The 26,019-nt window shown below is 37.0% G+C and overlaps 1 protein-coding gene across 1 annotated transcript; it reads left to right on the top strand.

Annotated features, from left to right (window-relative positions):
• The first annotated feature begins 392 nt into the window (after positions 1–392).
• LOC140229717 (uncharacterized) lies at positions 393–21,227 on the top strand. The gene is made up of 13 exons (XM_072309956.1): positions 393–714; positions 1,171–1,473; positions 2,665–2,762; positions 4,171–4,293; positions 6,083–6,185; positions 7,263–7,429; positions 8,045–8,146; positions 13,295–13,375; positions 15,706–15,847; positions 17,827–17,936; positions 18,935–19,117; positions 19,851–19,935; positions 20,687–21,227. Exons 1-13 carry the CDS (start codon positions 393–395, stop codon positions 20,806–20,808), a joined length of 1,941 nt encoding a protein of 646 aa, XP_072166057.1. The 3' UTR covers positions 20,809–21,227.
• The last annotated feature ends 4,792 nt before the right edge of the window (positions 21,228–26,019 follow it).

The raw sequence follows: 26,019 nt of genomic DNA, 5'->3' as shown, positions 1-26,019 counted from the left end.
GTTGAATATACATTGGTTACAATGCAATGGCATCATCAAGCCATGGCTGCAATCAGGTATACTGTTTGCCTAATGCGCTCTAGAGCTATATAGCTAGAGGCTGTCTGCTTACTTTGATTTTTGCCCCTCTTTCAGTGTGTCTTTTGACATAATCATGGAATCTCGTCTCTGGAAAACTAATGTTCACATATAATGTAACTTTGACTGTTCATATGTTACCCGCAATACATACAGAGAATTTAGACATGAATGATTCAAAGGAAAGTGAAATTCTATACAAAATAAAGATTGTTTTACAGTTAACCTTATATGTGTTCTTTCCATTTGCTTTTAATATCGTTTATATGGTAAATAAAATCATGATATGATTTCCTGCTCCAGATTTGCGCAAGATGGTTTCTCCCGTACTCCTAGTTCTACTTGTTGTGGGGACAGCAATTGGAGCTGTGGCACAACCTGATCTGACTGTGTGCAATCCCACCAACTATATCTTCCCCTATGATGGACCACCAATCCCGAAGCTTCCCAATCAATACCGTCTCAAAGTAGAGGCCAACATCGGTAACCGTGGTTACTCCATCTTGCTGGATGAGTATTACGATGAGATCAATAACCGGGGGTCTTCGTACTCTGTGTATGGAAACCTGACTTACTTCACGGCATACGACTACAGGCTCAATCAAACTGTCCGCACCCAGCTTAACGAAGATTTTGGTGAGCTCAGAGCAGACTTTTTCATAAGTTTGTACTTGATTGAAGTTCAGATACTCTGTGAATGATGTTTACAAGATTAAATAACATTATCTTGACTAAATTGTTGAAGGTTATAGATCGGCAAATGCAATTTTTCAGTTTTAGAAGCAGCTCAGAAACACAATATACTGTATGCAAAAACGAAACATTCATTTTGTATTAAAGTATGACATTTTTTTTTTTTTTTTTTAGATGAATACAAATCAAACAAATACAAACTTGCCGTGCATAATTTATTGCTAAGGTAAACCAGTTGTGCTATGTGCTCAATCTATTCTCAGTATAAAGGTGAAGAGAAAGTGACTGGCAAATCTTTTGTAGAGCTTTGTTCTGTATTTCATTTCAGAAATGTGATTATATTGTCTGTAGGAATTTTGACTTTTGAGATGAAGTACTGTGCTTTTGAACATGACACAGAGCCTGTGAACTGCACCGTTGGGGATCTTTCCAAGGGGTTCAGTATCTACGGCTTCCATGTTGAAAATGGCACGGGACACATCAACGGCACTGACGCCGTCTTCCAGTTCGGCTCAGAGTTCAACGAGACCTACGTCGGCATGGAGTCGGTCCGGGGAGTGGCCGCAAACCACTGGCAACGATGTGTGTACCACGAAGGGTCCAACACCACGTACCTGCTGGACTACTTCTTCTCTGCTCCAGGTTACAAGATGCCCTACGGCGCTTCTGAAATCCCAATGAGGGCAATGATCAATGGCTCAAGTAAGAAATCTGGCGACTTTCACTCATAAATAATATAGCTTTCCAAGTGGGAGTTTTCTTTCATGAATGCATTTCCCTTTATATACATGTACATAGTACCCATTCATTGAAACAATAAAGAGATAATACACATGTACGTATACATGTACACTGTACACTGTACATTATACTCATTTTTAACCCGTTGAGGACGGTTTGATTTTGCTACAACACGCATTTCCCATAGACACCTGCCCGAGTATACTCGGGACTCGTCCTCAACGGGTTAAAAGCCCACTATATCGTAACTTGAGCATGTTTTTAAAAGGGATTTATGATATTGCCTTGCACCGACAGTCATACATTATTTAGAATTTGAAATCAAAAGACCAAAAAGCTTGACAAGTTAATGCTATAGAAAGTCATAGCAGTAAGAAAGGAGCTTGAATTTTATATGTGAAGTGTTCTTTTGATGAGAACAAAGAATGTTGCAATATATTTGAATACTCAACTTTGGAACTCAATGCCAACTTTGTCAAAAAGCAGGATATTCATTCAGATTGTTTGATATTTGTATGACTCTTCGCTGACTTTGTTATTACCCATAAAATGGAAAGTTTTTTGTACATTGTATTACAAAAAAATGAGTTATTTCTTATTTGTTTTTTTATGGGTTTGTTTGTAAATTCATATATGCATATATTTCTAAAACATTCAATCTGAGTGTATGAGTTTGGACAAAAGTACAATAGGGAGCTCTAGATTTTGACGCGCAGACGTTTGAGCCGACGCTTGCGCTGAATGTTCTCCTCTCCCTGCGTCGTGTGGAAAAGTAGCTTTAGATTCCGCTGGGACACAACGTATAAAACATAAAATCGCGCCCCCATATGATCAGTGCATGAAGAAGCTCTCTACGTCGCAAACTGTGCGGACGTGAAAATAGCCCAGTACGCGTAGTGAAAAACTCAGGCGACGCAAGCTAAAAATAGATTGACTTTACGCGCGCTACTGCGCACGCTCAGAACATTTTTTTTCCTTTGAACGTCCGCGTGTCTAAAATCTAAAGCTCCCTAATATTACAACATGCTGCCTGAATGCCCTGTCAAAGGAGCTTCGTCCTTTCTTCTTCTTTTTTTTTTTCTCCAATGTGGTGCTGGGAAGATGATGGCTGCCACACATTGCTAAACCACTGTTTGCTGTTTGTTTTGTCAGGGTACAATGGAACAAGTGATGAGAGGCATACCTTCTCCCACAACTACGAGATTTTCGACATGAAGCCGGGACCTCTCGACTACGAAAGAATATTTGAGGTACAGATTGTACATGTAACAGAGGAACCTCATAACACACCGCTTGAGACCACTGAAATATGCTTTTTATATTGGGTATCTTGTTATATGAGGGCTAAAAATAAAAGAATGTAAAAGGAATGGGAACAGGTTGCTGCAAAATCATATTGTTATATCAAGTATCTCTGTGTATCCGACCTCATCATGACGAGTTACCACTATATTTAATAGACTTGCAAGAATCACTGCATCGATTGTGCCAAAGCCGCTCAGGTCACCCCCCTGGGATAATAAGATCCCCTAGTAGCAAAGGTCTTGATGGAAGTAAGAGTTAGGAGTACACTCATTTGCATCTTCACCACATGTGGTTGATGAACCATGCTGCAACAGGTGTATGTTGTATAAATGTATGTGGATAAATGCAGAGTCCAGAAAAGACAGTGCTATTATACTACTGTGCTATTTTCCCCATGGTACAACGAAAATTCTGTATGCCATATGAAGGTGTTTTTCTCTGCATAAATTTCACAAGTCTAATGGTGGGGGGAAAGTGTACAATGACATACATTGTACTATGCCAAAACATGGTTTCCTGTGGCACGAATGAAACATTTGCCATCTTCCAAGTAGGAAAATTCCCACATACCACGGTACTTTGAAATATTTCTTATTCACAGGATGTAGTTTCGATTGCAAATTTGACCACTTGAGAAACTGGCTTGCCAGATGTGATTGACAGAATATGCTCATAAACTATTTTGTCTGCAGTACTATTAAAGGATTTCATGTCTGTGGTGATTTCTTACATTTGTCATGTATGCATGATGTCAAACTGTGAATACATTATATTGCAAGTCTTTCTCCCAAATGAGATACTATGACATATTTATATCCATTAGAAGTTGATTAGTGTGTGTTATTTTGATGTTCACTCATGTGGAATTCTACAACAGATTAAACAAGCAACTCTGTTATATGTAATGTAGCCCTTTTAAAAGTCTCCATGGCAAAAAAAAAAAAAATATCCAAACTGAAAAGCGGAAATGTTAGGTAGATGATGATGTGATACTAGGCATTAGTTTATGAAGCTATTAATAGAAACTAATCACAGTGTCTTACGAATAAGTCTATGGTAAATGAATTTTGCAACTGGTATATAATATGTAGAATGCACTGACATATGTGTCTACAGGCAGTTGTGGAAGAGAGTTGACCAATGGATATTTTGTAAAATTATGAAAGTTCATGTTTCCAAGTATGAATTCAGATCTAGAAACTCACTGCACATGTTTATAGTGGAGTTATGATTATCACTACAAATATCCACTACATTTTGTCTGCCTCATCGGCTGTATTAGTGTAGGTCGTGACAGAGCAGCTTTTGTTTCACGATTATGTCTCTGTTCTATCAAACTTTACATCCCCACAGCCCCCACTCGGTGTCGTGTGCCCTGGTTACAAGCGTGTGAAGGCTTTCCCAGACTTCCCGGACGTCTTCTCTGTGGATGTGGAGTCTGTGATTCCAAAGTACCATGTGACTCACTTTACAAGGGTGTGTATATTACTGATTTTTCAATTTATTGCTAGGAACATGATCATTGCATTAGTCTGTCATTTGGCTCAGGCAATCTCTTAGATTCTAAAATTGTCCCAAAGCCACGCGATGTTGGACTCATGTGACATGATATGCATGACACTGCATCACAAAACGAACACCAAGTCTCCAGACATGAAATTTAAGTTAAGAGAATATTCTGAAAAAGCAGACTTTAAGCTTTAAAATGATTGATTACTCAAATCATATTGGAAAGAAAGCACACACTTGGGAAGAGTGTGAACTGAGAAAAGAGGCTCTGAAGTACAGTATCTATTCAAGCGCTAAATTTTATCAAGCCGTGCTGGCTGTGCGATGAATTGAACAAAAAACAGGATGTAAACCACCAGAGTAACAACAGTGAAGGGCTTATCAGATTAAACTGAAATTGAGCATGCCTTATTAACACATTCTGTCCTTAATTAATGCCAACTTTCAAAGCAGTAGCATCATCCTTGCAAAAGTTATTACATTTGAAATTGAAGAGTGTGTACAAGGTTTTTAAGAAATGAAAAGGGGACTGTAAAGACACACCTAATCAAACTGCTAAAAACACACTTTCCTGCCCGTTTTATGATCCCAACTTTTAGCATAATGTAGACGAAGACTTGTTATTTCAGAAAATATGAAAAAGACAAGATCGACTAGGTTGACCCATTTCACCTATTTTCAGTCCTCACACAAAATCAGTGTGTGCAACTTTTTGTTCGTTTTGTGATGCACGGTCACTGTATAGTACATTCGTAATGATAGGTTGAGCAACTGAATGATAGACTGTTTAGGAATAACAAGGTATTACATTATAGCTGTATAACCCTATTTGGGTCTATTATTAGCACATTTTTTCTGTTTGAAGGTTTCTTCAAAACTTGGCTGTATTGTGAGTTCTAGACAAATCCACTTAGTCTTGTTTGTATACAATGTGATGGCCTCTCATGAATGCTATTGTTATACAGAGGGGGATTAAAGGAGATAGGTGATCTGCACTTATTGTCTGTTTGTGTAAGGACATCTGGGCTAACTGCAATTATGAAAAAGTAGACCTCAAGGAGGGTTTATTCTTTTATGTACCTCGTAAAAAGAAGAAAGAAAAAGAAAAAGAAAAAGGAGCCAAAAAGAAGAGGGGTCAGGTGTTAAGCCATGGAAGAACATAATGATATGAATAATCAAATGTTTATCAATCTTTTGCATGTTATTTTCAGACAATAAATCAGTTATATAGAAAGGAATCAAAATTATATATATGGTGCCGTTATGATGAAATAACCAATTTATTAAAAACGCATGTCTTGCTGTGCACAGTGAGGCTTTAAGAAGCTAAGCTTGGTTATGAAAATATAATCATTATGTACGTGAAAGGTGAAAATCTTATTCTTACTTATGTAATTCTCCAACATGAGATACCATGTGTTATCGGGACCATTGTATCGCAACGTCCAGATATAGTTTCAGTTCGTAGCAAAGATATTATCCATGCTGTCTGTCCCTTTAGATCTTGGTGAGAGTCAGATTATGTGTGCCTTACACTTACATAGTTGTACAATACATGTACATGTATGTCATTTTAAATGCCTTCTTAATGACAGACTGTCATGTGTTGTTCAAGTTATTAAAATGTGTGTAGATATAACAAAAAGGTTGACACTTCGGGTATCATCCTCATACCAGGGTAAATATTGAGTTGTTTTTATTTTTGCATCTTATCTTGTTTTGTTGAATTGTTGTGTGTTTTGTTGTTGGTATATAGGAGCATTACAGCTACAAAGCCAAGCTGGTGGCCTACATGTATCAGCCATGGGGAAAGGATCAGAATGGAACGACGATCAGAGAGGTGCACGACTTTAATGCAGGTTTGTACTTGAAAGAACAACAAAACAAAACAAAAAAGTAATAAAACTCAAAGCCAAGAGAGATCCTTCATGTCGGGTGGGGGGGGGGGGGGGGGTCTTTACCTTGAGCTTTAATAACAGAGTACAATCCATCAAAACAGAAGGGGATATCTTTACATACAGGTGAACATTGCATGCATGTTGGCAGCCAAACTTGGTTTATTATACACCTGTCTATCAATTATAAGATGTCAGTATCACCCATGTCTGCATAATCATGATTATATTAACGGTATGACTGCATTGTTCAGTGTCATATCAGGATGAGTGAGTTTGTGACAGCAGATTGAAAAAGAACAGATGGTTGACATAAAATTTCATATTTTATGAAAAGTAAACATACTGATATATACTGTGGTTGATGCAATTTCCCTTGTTTTCTGAAAGAGGAATTTCTTACCATGCTAGAAAATACAGTTGTATGTGTTAAGTTCTCTTTATGTTATCTGTAGGCCTACATTGTATGTAGTCTCCTCATCCAGCACCGGCGCCACTAGAACTGTACATAACTTATATGCCTATGTCTTTTTACAGATTGACTGATTTTCCTTGAACTACACTGTTATGTTCTATCATTTCTGCTTTCACATTAATCCACATAATATACAAAAATGTTTTGGTTTTGCACAAATGTGCAAACACTTTTAACATTGTGTAGTCTTATAATTGCACTGTATGTCCGTGGGTCTGTTACAGTCTGCAGGGACTATTGATGTACTTAACCCAATAATGGTGCAACCCTTGCTAGATGATACACAGGTATTGAAAAGAGATATGTGATTGCCTTGGTGAATACACTTTACTGTGATGTATCTATTGCAGGACTCTCATACACCATCATACAAATAGAGGGTATACAGGTATTAAAAAAAGGAGAGATAAATCATCTTGTTGAATAACCTTTACTTAAATATACCTATTTTAGGACTGTCATACATCATCATACACTTAAAGGGTATTCAGGTACTGTACTGAAGAGAAATAAGAGAGATAAATTGACTTGGTGAATAACCTTTACTTTGATATCTGTATTTGCAGGATTGTCATACAAAATTAACTATGACACGGAGAAGTGCAGCGTTGGGCCGATTCCTGTGCATTCTTTCTTCCGGGATGCCGAGTCCCTGGATGACAAACATGTCTCTCTCCGATCACCCTACAGCTTCATCCTGCACAACAACTCCAACTGGATCTACGAAGGCAATGTACGCAATGTAGAAATGACTGCGTTTCTGGTCGTCGACAAGTTCTCTCTGTGGCTTCTGTCATGACTGAAGCCAGCAGGCTTTTTACTCAAAGAAATGCTTTGAAATTCATGAAATTCTTCCATACAGATGTTTCGATGTCGGACAATTTGTCAATCAATTGTAAAGAAACGCTTGTAAAGCACATGAATTTAGCCACAGCATGTGCGTAGAATTTAACTAAATGATGACTAGAGCCCTGTGTCAAACAGATCAAAACATTAATTTATGTACTTTGAATAGTTATCTGTTTCTGTGTAACTGTGTGAATTTTAAAAACATTTTGGCCTGAATTCACGAAGCTAGTTTTAACCCAAACCTTGTGCCATGGTCTAAAATAAGCGTGAAATAGGTGAAGCAATGCTCGCTTCCTTCTGGATGTCTGTTGATGTACGCAATCTGTCAATCGTACACATATTAACGCAAAAAGAAATTGCATAAACCATAGTTTAAACCATGGTTTCAATTGTACCACCTCTGTGAATTCGGGCCTTTGTTTAAGCTAAATTTGGCAATTGAAGGAAATGTGTAATTTGTTTGTTTGTTTGTTTGTTTGTTTTCTCTCCTACTCCAAAGACCACAATTCGCGACATTGAAGCCGAGGCCTGGATCACTCAGAGCTCACATTCCAATGGCACCCACTCCTGGAACGGCACCATGGAATACTTTTTTGCAAGGGTCAGTCAAATATTGTTCCCAGACAGATTTATTTCTGTCTTTTAATATGCTGCTGCAAATCTATACTTCTTGCTTTTACTGCTGTAGGATTGTGTCTTTGTTTTCCAGTTGTGTGTACCACAATGAAAATATTCAAGAAGCATGCACAGAATATTTCCTTACTTTTCTGTTTGATTTTCTTTGAGGATTTTTTTGATGGTCAGTGCCACATTGATTTTCTGAGATGGTGAGGAAAAAAAAAAAAAAAAAGATCTTACTTTGTGAAAGGCCTAGCACGAATCATATCCGTATTGGGTTACCCTCAGACGCTATATTAACTCCTAAATATTGTCAAATTCAAAATATGATCTAGATTCTTGAATGGAGCTGTATTCAATATTGTTCCAAAGATCATTCGAGAAAATGAGTGTTCATTGTAACTCTGAAGAGATTGTGATATTTTGAAACTTATAACATCAATACTACCATTGCATGAGGGTGATAGAGGCCCACTAGCTACAATATTTTCCCTCTTGTCTTATGAAACAAAAAGTTAATGAATATAAAGCGTTTACCTGAAAGTATTGGGCCCCTGCCTGAAACCTAGTTGGGTAGTGGATGAAATAATATTATATGCCCTGATGTATTGCATATTATTCTCTGTGTTCTTTTTCAAGTTGATGACCTCTCCTTCCTCGTGTGAACAATGCTACTAATACACACTGTAATAAACATAACATACACAGCTGTTCATCAGTGTCTTCGCTTGAATGTTCATTGGTGTATGGTACAAGGGTATTTCTGTCCTGGCATGCTCCAATAAGTATTCGTGCTTATAGCTTACAATACATCTATATGTGACCCTGCACCTCAAAACAAACAAAAAGTCGCTAGACATGAATTTGTAATTAAGACCATATTCTGAAAGAACAGACTTTAAGCTTTAAAATAATGTATAACTCAAATCAAATGGACTCTCCTAACCTATCTAAATATTGGAAAGAAAGCACAAACTCAGGAAAAGTGTGAACTGAGAAAAGAGGCTCTGAAGTACAGTGTCTATTCAAGCGCTTAATCTTTACCAAACCTTGCTGGCTGTGCGATGAATGGGACAAAAAACAGGAAGTAAACCGCCAGAGTAACAACAATGAAGGGATTATCAGATTAAACTGAAATTAAGCATGCCTCAATTACACATTCTGTCTATAATTAATAGCAACTTTCAAAGCAGCAGCACTATCCTTTCAAAAGTTATTAGAGTTGAAAGTGAAGAGTGCGGACAAGGTTTTTCAGAAATGAAAAAGGGATTCCAAAGACACACCTAATCACACTATTCTACCAAAATGTTCGAGATAAACTGCTAAAAAAACACACTTTCCTGCCAGTTTTATGATACCAAATTTTAGCATAATGTAAAAGAAGACCCGCTCTTTCAGAAAATATGGAAAAGTCAAGTTCGACTAGGTTGACCCATTTCACTTATTTTCAGTCCTCACGCAAAATCAGTGTGTGCGACTTTATGTTCGTTTTGAGGTGCACGGTCACATATTATTAGTTTATGCTCTATACAAGTCATTGTATACGTTTGACCTCTTTTTGTGGGTTCACTCTGCGGGGATTGATGACAGTGTGTCAGTGGGGTAATACATTTACTGTGTGACATGTAGCCTAAATCCCTCACATAGTTTTCTGTTAAACACCTTAGTCATTTTTATTTCTTAAACATGTTAAAAATGTGCAGAAATATGAATAGCATGAACAAGCACAGCAGAGTAAACACATATACATGTAGTTATTATTAACAACCTCCTTGACTACTATTAAACATGCATCACTTTTCGTGAACTAAGACCCCGTTTAGAGTGCGGGGCTGGGCTGAGCCGCGGCCGAACCCAGCCTCAATTGCGAGGCTGAGCCTCGCAATTTTGTCCGTTTACACTGCAGGGCTCGGGCGCGCTTTTGATTCGAACCTTTCAATATTTTGTCGTAGTGGCGCTCTGCTTGTAAACAAACGCAATTTGGTATTGTCTGGTTTTCAGACCCTTTGCCGACTGAATTCCGTGGCGAAAAAGTCGCCGTTCTGGCAAAGGCCTTTGCCGAAGTAAAAAATCCTTTGCAGGACAAAACCACCTTAGACTATACTAGTTTTCGACGTTGAGGGGGTTAATATCCTGAATAGCGAAAGATACAGGCAGAGGGTTTGGAAGCCAGACTAAAATTGGCCGCGCATTTGGCCCAGTTTGCGTTTACACTGAGAAAAGGCCGGGCTCTGCTGCGGCTCAGCTGCGGCCGAGACCACCTCCAGAGCGAGGCCAAATGCGAGGCCAATTTTGGCCTCGCATTTGGCCTTTTGCGCGTTTACACTGAAATGAAGGTGGGCTGGGCCGCGGCCGAGCCGCGGCTGAGCCTTACACTGTAAACGGGGTCTATATCAATTTTAGAGTTTTTGTTCTTCTGTTGAAAACATATACAGATTATATGGTGTTTTGTGCTCTATGATATCATCTATTCCTATTTTTTTTTTGTATTTTTAAGGTGTTTATTTTTTGTCACTATTATAATTTGTTATTATTTATTATTATTTAGTATCATAATTGCACATCTGTATGTGTCCAAATTCTTTGCTCTCTCTTTGCTTATTCTGGTTATATTACTCACAACACGGCTAAAAATGCTGCTTTTTTGTTTTTTGTTTTGTTGTTGTTGTTGTTGTTGTTTTTTGAGGCATCAAGGGAGTCAATGTACATTTGTAGCTTATTGAGCATTGAGTTTATCCACTGCATTGGAACCTAACCTTGGGAGTTATTGTGAGATCAAAGATGGCATTTATATGACTACATATTGGCACAGCATTAGTACAGTATTATAACGTGAATGTCTCATGTGGTAACCTAGCAGTAAACTAATTGCAATGCCTTATGAAGTATCAGATTGTTACAATGTTTCACACTTTTTCTTTTCTATCATCATCTTGCATTCATCCAAGATTCTTTCTCTTCCATTCGGTGTTATTTCTCTTCCCTCAGTGTACAAAAATTGATTAATGTCATAGATATTATGTCAGCAGTATTGTACAAGGTATACCCAGGAAGCACTAATGCCAAATCTATCCAATGGAAGTTTGCAATTGGCATAGCTGTCTTGCATACTGTTAACCAGAAATATTCAAGACTTTACATTTTTGTGAATTGCCACAGGCGTTCAGTGCATGAATAGTGCACTCCCATTATAACAAAATCCTCTGGACTGGCAGTTCCTTTTGAAATTTCTTTAACCCATTGAAGACGAGTCTCGAGAATACTCCGGCAGGTGTCTATAGGAAATGAGTGTTATAGCAAAATCAGTCCATCCTCAACGGGTTAAAAACTGAACAGTATATAACAAAATGTACTGAGAGACATGGGTCCTGTATGTAAGGTAGATGGTCATTTTGAGTTGTGATTACATTGTAACGAGAATTTCATTACAACTGTGTACATTGAAATGGGAGTGCACTGTAGTGTACACACAAACTTTTGCATGCATTTTGATTTTGCAAATTGTGGCTCTAATGAAATTCACAAAATTATTAATGCTTGCAAAAATTTCTGGTTTTATAGGTAAGTAGTACAGATCCTGTAGTTCGCTGTGCACTTTTGACAACTTTTTTCTGCCTCACCTCTTCTCTCTAATGGTGCAGTGTATGTCACTAGCTCTAATCTCTCCTTGCACACTGACTCCAACATGATGTGGGACTATCTCACCTGCACTTCTGCAAGGCACTTCACTCTTTCTTGGTACAGTATTTGATATCTATTCTCTTCTGCATCATCTCAATATGATTGTGAACATTTCTCTATTGTATATATCTAAATGTTCAAAATCTTCTAAATACCTGTCTTTGGTATACATTTGTACACTGACAAATCCACGCAATTTAACCTAACTCAGTATGATATATAGGCCTATGGCCTATACATTGTTCCTGTGTATGGGGGTGGCCATTGGTCTATTGATAACCATGTTTGTTTGTTGTTTTTTTTTTATGATTTATTGCTCATAAATAGATTTAAGATGTGTCTACTTTTAAAATAATTTTATTCATACCTGTTTTACCAGAAATGATAATTAAACATAGAAAAAGGGAGGGGAAAAAGATGAAGGAATGAAAAATGGTAGGGAAAAAAAAGAAAGAAAATGAATTACAAATGTACATGTACCAGCATGGATGTAAGTATGTAGGGGTAGTTGACTTAAGTATTTATTGCAAACTATTCATTTCAGTAGACTGATTGTCTTTCAAGCAGTTTGTTGAACTTGTTAACCCTAACTAGGCCGGGCTATTTAGGAAGATCATGGGGGGGGGGGGGGGGCCTCCCAGGCCCCCCTCCAGATCTCGGCCGTCGACCGCGCGATCGCGACGAAAATTGGCACACACATTGCCTATGATGTAATCTAAAGTACCATGAAGTTAAATTTAAAAAAAAATTATCATTTATGCTAAATTATGCTAATTTATGCGTGATGATGCATGAAATCAGACAATTTGGTATAAATCACTAAATAAGGCTCAAAATTGGCACATTTTTTTGTGTAAATATTCTTTTTAGTGTCCTGAGCAAATATAAGAGAAAAAAAATTGTGCCATCAGAAAAAATTTCTAAAGTATTTTATTGTTTTTTGAATTTCTTATGTATTTCTTTGTTTTTCAACTTTATGTTTTTCATTGTTTTTTCGATGAAACTTGTTTGCGACATTGTTCCGAACAAGAAAATATATTAATAATTGATTTTAATCAATAAAACCCCCAAATAATCATGCTTTTGTGAAATTTGCCTGTAAGCACAGTTTGCATTGAAATTGTACACAAATTCACGTTTTTGAGCAATTTTTGGTCTGACATGCACATACATATTTATGCGCAACTTCGAAACCGCGCACCCGGGCATCGCAAATTTGGTGTCAAAAGATGCGGGAGATTTGAAAGAAAAAAGTCATGAAACGTCGCGGCGATAGCTTTTCACGTTAGCGATACATCGCGCGGAACGTCGAGGGGGGGGGCCTCGGAGGCCCCCCCCCCCCCCCCCCCGGCCTAGTTAGGGTTAAACTTGAGGTAAAACCATTTTGTGATGTTTTTGTGTTGTTTGCTGATGCCAGAGAAGTAAGAATTGATTTTGTGTCACTCTGCAGGGTAACTGGTCTGGTGATAACTTTCATGGTAATAGAGTCCATCAGATGCCACTGAAATTGAACTACCAAGGCAAGTGGATGGTAAGACACATTTTGTGCTGTTTTTCTCTTTGTTTTTCCTTTTTTTTTTTTTTTTTTGATATCCTCATCTTAACCGTATTCTAACTGCTGGGCTATTTGAGACCAAGTTTTTACGGGGGGGGGGGGGGGGGGGGGGGGGGGGGGGGGGGGTCAAATTGACCCCCCCCCCTTCAGATCTCGGCCGCCGATCGCGCTATCGCCGCAAAATTTTACCTGAACATAGAGCCAGATGTCAACTACAAGATTACATGGTCATACAATAGAAAAATGTTGATTTCATATCTTTTAATAAATTAATTATGCAAATTAATGCATGAAATCATATTTTCACCTATAACTCCATCAAAAAGACTGAAGGATTATTAAATTTTTGTGTCAGAGTTCCTCAAGACACATCAAACAATTTTCTCTTAAAAAAATAGTGCAATCAAAATCATTTTCTTTTGTTTTTTATTGTTTTGTTAATTTCTTATGTATTTTATTGTTTTTTCGATCTTTTGTTTTCTATTGTTTTTTTGCCAAAATTTGTTGGAGGCACTTTTTCAAGCTTATCTACATTAGAATTGATTTTTTTAGAAAAATCTAATTTATATCAATTAAACAAAAAAACACAGTTTGCATTGGATTTGCACACGAAATCATAAATTTGAGCGGTTTTCCGGTTGACATGCATATGCAAAACATTGCATGACTTCAGAACGGTGTACCCGGACGTCACAAATTTGGTCTCAAAATATGCGGGAGACTTCAATGAAAAAAGTCATGAAACGACGCGGCAAAATCTTTGCGCGTTGCGGAATCGTGGCGCGAAACGTCGAGGGGGGGGGGTCAATTTGACCCCCCCCCCCCAGTTAGAATAGGGTTAAAAGGATGGATTTGTTTGCTGAGATGGGGCTTCAGGTTTGTGTTTGATAATAAGAAACTACTTAGGAAATATATAAGAGCATACAATTGTAAGCGAAATTCAATGTTTATTATATGAAAATTGGCTTTGACATTGCCGAGGTATCCCAAACGAAGTGGTCCCAATATAAAAACCACAACCAAAACTATACCATCCCTTAAATATTGAATGCATTATGTGTGGGTAAGCAAGCACTTGATGGTTCCATGACATTTGCTCCTGCGACAATTACCCCCATGAGATATCTTCAAGCTCAGCTGAACATAATGTCTACTCACAAGTTTTCACATAAAACTATAAAACGTAAAACCCATCACAACCATTACCCTAACCCTAAATAGTCCTTGGAGAAATTGAGATCGGAGCAATTCTTGCAGGAGCAAATATCGTGTCACCGCTCTAGATATGCCATGGTTGTTTTTGTCTGTTTGTTTGTTTTTTGTTGTTGTGTTTGTTCTCTATGTGCATTGCCGTCATTCTGTGTATGTTTCCATGATATTCCCTCTATTCTTGGGAGTGTTTCAATCATGCTGCCTATACTGTAAAGCACTATATTTTCACAGCATGAAATGTTCAAATATTGAAGCTGATGGCCTACCTTCGATGCATAGTGTAGATGAGAACTTTTGCTTCCATATTAATTTTGCGAATATTTGCTGCCCACATTCCTTGTTATACATTAACTTTTCATGTGCCCAGGCACTAAGCTCAACTTGCCAAACTTTTTCATCACCATTCAGTATTGTACAAAGCCATCCAAACTTCAGCTTGTTGTATATTAGGAAGCTCACTCAAATGTACACACAGAAATGTGTCTCAGTCCAACATGACCGTGACAACACAAAGGGATAAGAGAATTAGGTAATTTCTATTCATTGACAGTTCATTCCAAGACATCTGTGCCAATCTGGACAAAAAAAATGAAAGAAAAAACAAACAAACAAACAGCACAAAAAACAAACAACAACATTTTAGCATATGTGCCAATCATTGAACAAAGTGCAGTATAAGGGCTACGTATTGGCATTCTGTATGTCGTACCCCAGAAGAAGAATACTGCGGTTGTCTTATCTCCCAGAAATGTTTAATGCATCATGTGATTCTTGTTGGTCCAAGGAAGACATATATGCAGTGCATGACTACAAATACTTTAGTTTTACCAGTATGTCCAGGCAGTGTGAAATTCATGCATATATGTTTTTGAAGTTGTTTCATTGTGGATGAGGGTTTTTTCTAAAAATCAATTACTTTAACTAACATGTTATACGTGTATATGCCATACTGTGTATTTCATAACAATCTTGTCAAATTGTTTTGGTGATATCTGTTGTTTTGTATTGGTGATATCTGTTGTTTTGTTAGTTACAATCCTGCTAATATTTAAGTTTTACTGTAATTTTCTTTCATATCGTTATTTTCCCTGAAGGAAAATGGAGTAGAGCACCACTGGGAAATGCATCAGAGTATGTTCCACTTTTCCTACTTCATTCCTGGGTTTGCCTTTGACGTCCACACTTGTTTTGACGAGTCGGACAGCAAGTATGCATCTGTGGACATTCTTGGCCAAGGTAGGAAGGCCTCGTAGTGAGGGAAAAAAAAAACACACACAAAAAAAAAAAAACAGCAGCAATTGTTGTTTCAAGAAGTTTGGGATGCAAGAGGTCTATGTGGTGAAAGGATTACCTTTGTAGTAGATATAATTATAAGCTGCAATGATTATCGTTTGCTCTGACTGCAGTCCAGAGCTATGAGATTGATTGTATAGTTGCAGTGTACTGCCATTATGACAGTTTACTACTAGAGTGCAATCCCTTATAAAGAACATGGTTATAACAAAATTCTGGTTATAACGTAGTAAAAAAAAAAAACAAAACAAAACAAAAAACAAAAAAAAAAAAAACAAGCAAACAAAAAGGCTGCAACATTATCTGCTCTATGTTTTTTTTTTTTTTTTTTTTTTTTGTTTATTTGTTCGGTAATGACAAAAATGTGACACAACGAAAGAAAACTTTCAATCCCAAGGACTTTGTTTTAATGGGAGTCCACTGTATTACAAAATTATATTATCAAATTTGTCTCATGTGTTTCCAAGCAATGATTTATAGAGAGATGTCAATTTTAGTGCCTCTATTCTAGGATTTTGCTGTAATGACAGTTACTTTGACAGCAGCTAGAAATGACTGATAAGCTTATGGCTTATGTTACTTTGAGGTAATCATGAATACTGTGCTCTTGAGGTTCAACAGTCAAAATTCAGGAAAATCTGATGGTGTAGTTATGGAAATGGAGATCTCCTTTTGGGTGGACACAGTTTGGGAATGCCCTAACTAGGCCGGGCTATTTAGGTAGTTGATAGAGCCGGGGGGGGGGGGGGGGGGGGGGGGGGGGGGGCCTCCCAGGCCCCCCCTCCAGATCTCGGCCGTCGACCACACGACCGCGACGAAAATTGGCACACACATTGCCTATGATGTAATCTAAAATACCATGAAGTTAATTTTTAAAAAAAATTATCATTTACGCTAAATTATGCTAATTTATGCATAATGATGCATGAAATCAGACTATTTGGTATAAATCACAAAATAAAGCTCAAAACAGGCACATTTTTTGTGTAAATATTCTTTTCAGTGTCCTTAGCAAATGTAGTAAAAAAAAATTGTGATATCAGAAAAAATTCTTAAGTATTTTATTGTTTTTTTGAATTTCTTATGTATTTCTTTGTTTTTTCGACTTTATGTTTTTCATTGTTTTTTCGATGGAATTTGTTCTTGACATTGCTCCGAACAAGAAAATATGTTATTCATTGATTTTAATCAATAAAACTCCAAAATAATCATGCTTTTATGAAATTTGCCTGCAAGCACAGTTTGCATTGAAATTGTACACGAATTCACGTTTTGTGAGCAATTTTTGGTCTGACATGCATGTACATATTTATGCGTAACTTCGGAACCGCGCGCCTGGGCGTCGCAAATTTGGTGTCAAAAGATGAGGGAGACTTGAAAGAAAAAAGTCATGAAACGTCGCGGCGATAGCTTTTTGCGATTGCGATACGTCTCGCGGAACGTCGAGGGGGGGGGGGGGGCCTCGGAGGCCCCCCCCCCCCCCCCCGGCCTAGTTAGGGTTAAAAGACCGTCATTCAGTGTCAAAGCACTTTTCAGAAGTAATTTTGGTAGATGGAGGAGTTTAGATTTCAGTTTGTGGTTTATTAAGGCCTTCCTATTTTGATGAGTAACATACATGTGTCATTTTTGATACTGAAAACTCTTGTTTCAGGATCAGACCTGGACATTATTATTATCTTTTCCTGATGATTTTTGTGTTGTTGTTGTTATGGTAATTTAAAATTTCCATATTATGCATATGTTTACATACATCATTTGTTTGTACAATCATGTATTTGTCTCAGATATTGTGCTGTTAACCCGTTGAGGATGGTTTGGTTTTTCTACAAGACGCATTTTCCATAGACGCTTGCCCTAGTATACTCGGGAATCGTCCTCAATGTGTTAACCATTCATTTTTTTTTTCTCTCTCTCTTCTTCAGACAACTATGAAAACTATGTGGTGAACAACTCACATACGTTCTACAGTGCTGCCCAACATGCCTTGGCCAATGCCTCAGGTCTTCCAGCCAGCCGCATTGCAAACCTCTATGTGAGTAAATTTTTCATTGTAGGTATTCAATTCATTCTTTTATCTTTTTCATCAAAGTTATTGAATAGTCCATGCTGTAGCTTACTCTTCAAAGTCTGATTTACCAAATGGCCACCCTTTAATTCATTGAAACTGTGATTTGAACAATAATAGCTTCCTTTGCTACTTTTCTCCATTTATTGAAAATTTCCATATGACAAAGCATGCATGCTCACACAGATACAATGTACTGAATGCGACAGTTCTCATGTGTTTGTGTATTTTCATAGATTTTTATAATCAAGAGATATTTGCATAATTAGCATCATTGCAAAGAGTCATCCTTTACATTGTTCAGCAAGATGCAGTTCTGATATTTATGCATACAAAGATTACGTCATACACAGTGTGATATATCCTTAGTACTCTTGTGAGATGACAAAAGAGAGAGAAGATATCTGTGATATGTTACAGGGAATCTTAGAATGGTACTCAAAGACGTATCTTTCTCTCTTATTAGAGTGGTCAGGAAAATTGTAGTGATTTTATACACAACAGGAACATTTGTAATAGATGCTTATAATATGTGCTTTCCAAATTTATTATAGAGTTATGTTCTTAACATTAAAGATACATTACTTGATGGAATAATGATTTCAGAATCATCACAATTGTACACTTCACTATGTGTCCATAAAGGGATTTGGAAAAAAAAATAAAAAAAAAAACATAGAGATGTACTTGGACTAACCTAATACTGATTAGGCATCTTAGTAAAAAGGAAGTACAGTGCACTCCCGTTATAACGAACACAGTTCTAACAAAATTCCAGTTACATGGGAAATAAAAATTCAGGCCGCAACATTATCCACATTTATGTATTTTTATTGTTTATTTGTTTGGTTATAATGAAATTTTGCTATAATGAAAGAGAACAGCCTGACTTCATTAAAACGGGAGTCCACTGTATTGTCATATATTCTTGGGTATAACTGGTAATTGTTTTATGACACATACAGGCAGTGGAGGGTGATGAAGACATCCTCACCATCTACTTTGAGATGCTTGGCTTGCCTAAGGTGCAGGGCAACGCGGTCAACGTTACTAAGCAACCCAGCCTAGGTGATGCTGTAGCCAAGCTGGAGGAGCGTGTTCTTGATGCCTCCAACCTCCTCGCCATCCAGTTCACCAAGGATGGCAAGGTGAGAATCAGTCATCATCTACGATAGGTTACTTTCTACCTCACCATGGCTGTGTAGCTAGTTTGAGACTGGCAGGTTGATTTGTCACCTGCCCGGCAGATGGACTCAAAAGCCACAGGCTGACATTTGCAGATTTATATTTTTGAAAAGTGGAAAAATAAAAGTAACCAAAAAAACAAAAAACAAAGAAAAATTCAAAATACAAGAAAAACAATTATAATGTTTCAACGTACAATGTACTTCTAAAATGTGGGTTAGAGATAAAAATAGCCAACATGAGCATGCTAATCAATACAATCAATGATACATACAAAATGTCGGCAGAAGATTTATTAAAAACCCTTTCTAGATTAAAAGGTCTACTATAACAGTTTATTGAGAAAATAGTGTTATTTCCATATATTTTTGCAGCTTTAGAGCAAAAATCTTTGTACGGTAGGATGTTTTGTGATACAACTGAACTGCTGCAAGCAGGGCTCGTTAGAAGATTAAGTGGTCAACTAGACCCTATACTTCGTAGTCTTTTTTCTGAGTACACACTTTTCCAGAATTAATGTGCTTTCTTTCCAGTGTTTAGAATTGAACTGTACATTATTTTAAAGCTTTAAAAGTCTGCTCTTTCGGAATCAGCTCTTAACTGAAATCCATGACTGGTGACTTTTTGTCGGTTTTGTGATGCAGGGTTACATACTAATGCTCTCTCTATCTCTCTGTCTCTCTCTCTGCTATGTAGGAAGTAACCCTGGCCGTCTCTCCAGCCTCTCTGAGATTTGACTTCCATCGTGGAGAACGAGACACACACGAGGGCCTCAGCGTTGGTAAGTGATTAGGATTTTGTTGTAATGGGAGACCTAGTTAATGAATCAAAGTGCTTTTTGCTGTATATGCCAAGGAAAAGTTTGGAATGAACACAACCTGTTGAGGACAGACTGATTTTGCTATAACACGCAGTTCCCATAGACACATGCCCGAGTATTCTCGGGACTCACCGTCCAATGAATTAATGATTGGGAAAAAAAGGCCAAACCTTGGGTTATCTTCTACTCAGTGACTTATGCGTTATATTTCCTTATGTTTCTGAATATACTGTACAAGCTGTTATTTTCGCGTACAGATATTTTCGCGAATTAGAAGGTGACAGACATTTTCGCGAGAATGTTGAGTTCACATTTTGATAACACCGCTATCTTGCAGGTATTGTTACTCTAGTGCATGGCGACATTTTCGTGTGTTGTTTAATTCGCGATTCAACTGTGATTCGCGAAATTTGCGAAAATAACCACTTAATATACAGTACTCAAATTGAAAATGAAAATAAAGTTATATAACACATTGGAGATTATATCTTTCATTATATACTGCAGTAGACATTTATGTGTGTGATTAGCATAAACACGTCAGGCATATTATGTACATATATGTGTGGACTATTACAAAAAATGAAAAATAAAATCTTTTCAGGTATGATTATTAAGGAAACAGTGGTTTGATCGTGTAAAATTCTTATTACAATGTGATTTAGTCAACCCTCCACACATTCACCAACTCTGTTTCTATGTCACACCACAGGTGCAGCGGCTGGCTTGGCTATCGGGATGTTGTTGCTAGGTGTGGCTCTGGCAACCATCGCCGCGGTTTTCTACATCCGGCGAGTCATGGCTCCCCCTGTCCCTTATGGTGTCCAGAGTTAAGGAGCTCAACGCACCTTCCCACCCAATATACCTGTCAGCTTAATACAAGTGTATGCATTTAATTTCAAGCTGCATTTCTCACCACAGAGACAGTTATGATAAGAGTACAATATGCCATGTCTCCAAGTCTTCAAGCTGCAATTATCACCATCAAGAGAATAATATTGAGAGTACAGTATATGCAATATCTCCCAGTCTTCAAGCTGCAATTAACACCATTGAGAGAATAATATTAAGAATACAGTTTAAGCAATATTTCCAAGTATTCGTTTCCATGCTTCCACAAACACACCCACTAGTTCATATGAAGTTTTTTATAGAAAATTACATGTATTTAAAGAACAGTGAGTCCAATTATAAATCGTTTCTATGCAGGAGACATCCTCACTTTCCTTAATATGAATGCACAGAATTTTCATGTTCACAAAGAACAGTGAGTCTAATTATATATCGAGTCATGTTACAGTCATGCCTTGAGATCTGCATACTGGTACTTTTTTTTTTTTTCTTTCTTTTTTTTTTTGCCTATTTGTATGTTTTTTGTTTGTTTGTTTGTTTGTTTGTTTCTATGCAGCAGGAGACATCCTTATTTTCCTTAATATGAATGCACAGAATTTTCATGTTCACTTTTGTTGCATCCTTGATGTATGATCATAGTTTGCTTTAATAGCCTGCAAGTCGTCAGTTTAAACAATAGTTGAGTTTTTGCTATTTTTTTTTCACTGTCTTTCACATTGAATCTAATGTAGCTTGATTGTCATGTACATGAATTGTAGCTTCTTATATTCCCAGAAAAATTATTTTTTCCCTTTCCTTCCAAGATTTCAAATTTTCTTGCTTGTACTGTACCAATATGTTTTTTTTTTTTTTTTTTTTTTTTTTTTTTGGGGGGGGGGGTTGGGTATTTTTTTTTCTCCACATGAACTTTCTACACTGTACATACATGTAATAGATGACAAAAATTCCATTCTTCTCTAGTAAAATTTATTGTTTCTTAGTTTGTAGATGTGGATCACTGTTGTTAAAAGGGTTCTGAATCAAGTACAAATGAGTGCAGAGAGAAAAAGAATGCACGTATATTGGTGTGAATACATGTACATGTATCTAGTTTCAGAACCCAGTTTCTTTCTACCTATGAAGTATACTGAATTCAGGCCATTGCAAAATGTAGAGTGACAAGTACTACTCTTTGTAGAATCTCACAGAAAAAAAGCTCGCCAAGTAATGATATTGATATAGTCATACTATTTTGTTTACACAAATAAATGACTCCAAACTTAACAACTTCAACTTAAGCTGTCAACAGTGAGCACTACTGTTAAGCAAAGGATTGCTTTTCTGGACAGGTAGCGCTCTTTACAAATTGGCTACCAATTTGATTTGATCACCTGGATATCTCTAATAGACATGTCATATGTTCTAAATTCTTGCATTGAAATTTGCTTTTGAAAGGAGTAAATGTGGAATAAATTTGTTTAACTAAAAAGTATTGAGTGCAACTAGCAATGCCTGTTTTGAATGTATTTTACACTAGAGGTAATAGTTCTGTTTTCATTATTAAGGCCATTATGTGATTTGCAGTACAACGCTTGTAGGTCTAGCAGAAAGAATATGATTAATTAGTGTGCCAAAAGACGGCTCAGTCAGCAATCAATGGCTGGTGTATGTAGGGTAAAATGTTGTCCACAGGAGACAAATTAGTTTATCATTGGCCAGGTTACACAGGTGACCACTGTATGCAAGGTCTTTGATACATTATATAGATGATGACTGGCGGGGAAGGGAACATACCAAATGTTCCACCCGAAGGGTTTGAAATGCTATTGAGGGAGGTTAAAAGTCCCGAGACGAGGTCGAGGGACTTATAGCCTCCCGAAATAGCATTTCAAACCCTGAGGGTCGAATGTTTGGTATGTTCCCGACAACAAAAGTCATCATCTGTTATATTATATGGGTTAGTCAAATACCATCATCATCAATTGATTTCATGCTCTGAAAGTGGCGCATCAAACCGTACACCGGCCCGGGCGTCCATGGTACGCTTAGCGTAAAGGTCCAGCACGCACACAAAGCACTCGATCGGAGAACATGGGAGAACATAACAAGAATGTTCACCCATGGGCAAACATAACGAATGTACCTCCATCACGTGACTGTGTTTAGCCAATCACTAACCGGTATTTGACTAACCCATTTAATATAATTTATCGAGGTCAAGTTGACAAGGGCCCTGGTACATAAATGTTCAGATCTAACTTCAGTCTAAAATTTAAACATACATGTACATGTATTAAAGTCTCTGAATACGTAATGAATTCTCATTGACTGATGCCTGGCTGAAGTCTTGATTTGATGACTTATGTTTGACTACATCTTTTTGTGCAACAGGGCCCTGCAGTTGGCCCATTTAGATGGCTTGCCACTGAGACAGTTTGACTGAAAGTTACATTATATATGTAGTTGTGGCATTGCAGCTGCTGGCAGGCCAGAGATGTCTCAGTTGTGCAGAGTTTCAAAGTACTGTATGGTCAGCCTCACTGAAGTCGTCTAATCCAAATCAACTGGAGAAAATCCTTTGACTCGCGTAAATTTTGACATAGTACACTTTTTTGAACTTTGCCAATTTTCAGACTTGTGTAAGGTTGACTCCGGCAGCTAAGGTTGACTGTATCATAAATTCTGTGTATCATTAGCCATGCACTCTGTAGTACCTAGTCTCAATACATTGTCTATCAAGTCACTCTTCATTCAACAATGAATGTTATATCATTTCTATCTGTTGCACAAGTATGTGTGTTGGGGGGGAAAAAAATCAGCATGGGAAATGAAAAATGTATTCTGTTATAAATTTTCAAAGAAATGTGAGGATTTTTATGTTTTTTTTTTATTTATTTTCAGATAGTATGTTATTTGAGATGCTGCTTTCATATTGATCCTTTTGCTCACTCAAGTGTGCTTCTTTTTAACAACTTTCATCAAAAAGTTTGCTGTGGATTGCTTTTAAAGCTTTAATGTATGAGAAAACATCTTTTCCAGTTTTACTATATTTCTTCACATTGTTATTGAATGATTTTTTTTAAAGGGAAATATGCAATGATAGGTGTGTATCCTTGTTGGTAAAAAAAAATGTAAATAGAAAGTATAGGTAAATCCTTATTTTTACATTATTATGTAATATCCCACTACAGATACACTGTATAAGGGGTGAGGCATGATGTTTTGTTGAATATTAAGCGATTGTACTTAACAAATCACAAGGTACAGATATTCTGCACTGGTTTGGTACAGCATGTGCGATCTTCATGTATGTATGTGATGCGTCAATACATTACCGGTATAAAAGTTGGAGATCTTAAAAAGGGGGGGGGGGAGGAATAATGTTACGTCAACTGTGGAAAAAAGACCTTTATAGTTATCAAACTTTTCACTCATTTTTTAAATATTTTCTGTGTACAGTGTAGCAAATCATATTATCAATTTTAGCTAAGCATCTGACAGTTTATTTCTGCCAACCCCCCCCCCCCTAAAAAATTAATAATAAATTCAAAAATAAAGAAATAAAAGATGAAAAAAAAATATGAATACGTTATATGGCTTTTGTGATGAAGCATCACATATTATGTTTTAAGTCTTGTGCAAAGTTCTCTATCATTATCCAAATATCTTCCTTTTTTCAGCCATTGTCTATGTAAAATGCTGTTTACTCTGTTGGCTCCAATTCACAAAACTTTCATGCCACAAAAATATTATGTATTATGTTTTCCAGGATGTGTTATAAATATCATTTGTTACTCTCTATGTTATGGATGTGTAATCGCAGCTAGTTAAATATGAGATTAAAATGATTGTTCTAGTTGTTAGCAATCAAGCTAAAGGAAAGTGCTCTCCTCAGGGCTTTATGCCAGTGAAGGAAAAACCCTAGAGTGGAGAATATATGAATGAAGAGAAGTGTGGAGAGCTTGCCAGATATATTCCTTTTTGATGGTGTTTGTGTTATTATTTTTTTTTTTTTAGGTTTCTTAAGGTGCATGTTATATTTACTTCTGTGTAAATGGATGAAAGATAAAGAGCTGCATTGTTATGCATTATAACCATCATGTATGTACCCAACAGTTGTGTTTAGTTTTGGTTTTTTTTTTTTTTTTTTTTCTAATAGTGGAAATGGCAATTCAACGTAGATTGTAGTTCTGTTCTATGTAGTTCGTGTCGTAGTAATTGTAACAACAATGGAATTGTTACGACATGAATACACATGGATGCACTGTGTAGTCCTGGTAGTGTAAAGCAATTGTATTTTTTCATTACAGTTTAATAGGCATCTACAACACTCAGACTCAGTTTATCAACACTTAAAATTTTTTAACAAATACGTTTATTCTGGTATGAAGGAAACAGCCTGCTGCATATGCATCAATTTCTATTACGTTTAATTTCTTTGGTTTACAGATTCATCGGGCTTGCAATGGTATGGCAATAAATTCTCTGCATTTCTAGTGTGCTCTGGTATATCTTGTCTTGCCTAATGATTATGTTTCTGTGTCTGTGCCATATGGGGGCGCCCTTTGATATTGCTGTTATGATAGCTTGTTGCCCATAGTATGCTGTGTAGGTATCTTTGACATAAATACAAAAAAAAAAAAAAAAAAAAAAAAAAAAAAGAGAGAGAGAGGAGAGTGGGGGAGGGAGAGAAGTGAAAAATAATGTCACACACACTCATACTCGACATCTGGAGTGCGTGCTGTCTCTGTGAGGGATTTTGAATTGATTTTTTTTTTTTTCAATTCAATTTGAATTCAATTTTGAATTGAATTAAATTGAAATGAATTGATTGGCCGACTAGAATATCGCATCTACTCTGCAGTGATAGCAGCAGAAAAGAATGAGGGTCTGCTGACTTCGAGATCCGATTCAATTCAAATTTACAAGGACATTTCCTCTGTTTTTGACCGAAAACATTATACATACATGGATCACTTTATTTCATAACAGAGAATAAGGAAAGACACCCAATGTGATATGAGTATACAATAGTGGAACTTTATACAGTGGTCATGGTACATTGTGATGGATATTGTAAAAAAGAAAAAAGAAAGATGGATAAGTACAAAAGCAAGGTAAATTACTTAATATGCAATATGTGAGAAAATTGAGGACGTGACTGAAGAGACAGTGCTTTTCGGTCGATGTTGGCCCCATGGAGAAGGTCAATAT

This window comes from Diadema setosum, chromosome 6 (assembly GCF_964275005.1).
Source record: "Diadema setosum chromosome 6, eeDiaSeto1, whole genome shotgun sequence".
Classification (NCBI taxonomy): domain Eukaryota; kingdom Metazoa; phylum Echinodermata; class Echinoidea; order Diadematoida; family Diadematidae; genus Diadema; species Diadema setosum.
The sequence above is the reverse complement of the archived record's forward strand: the minus strand, read 5'-3'. Positions and strand labels throughout refer to the sequence as shown.

Excerpts from the sequence above, each read along its gene's own strand:
- LOC140229717 (XM_072309956.1), top strand. The coding sequence starts at position 393 with ATGGTTTCTCCCGTACTCCTAGTTCTACTTGTTGTGGGGACAGCAATT. Across the intron at positions 6,186-7,262 it reads GGTGCACGACTTTAATGCAG|GATTGTCATACAAAATTAAC; the intron begins GTTTGTACTTGA and ends CTGTATTTGCAG. Across the intron at positions 19,118-19,850 it reads AGTTCACCAAGGATGGCAAG|GAAGTAACCCTGGCCGTCTC; the intron begins GTGAGAATCAGT and ends TCTGCTATGTAG.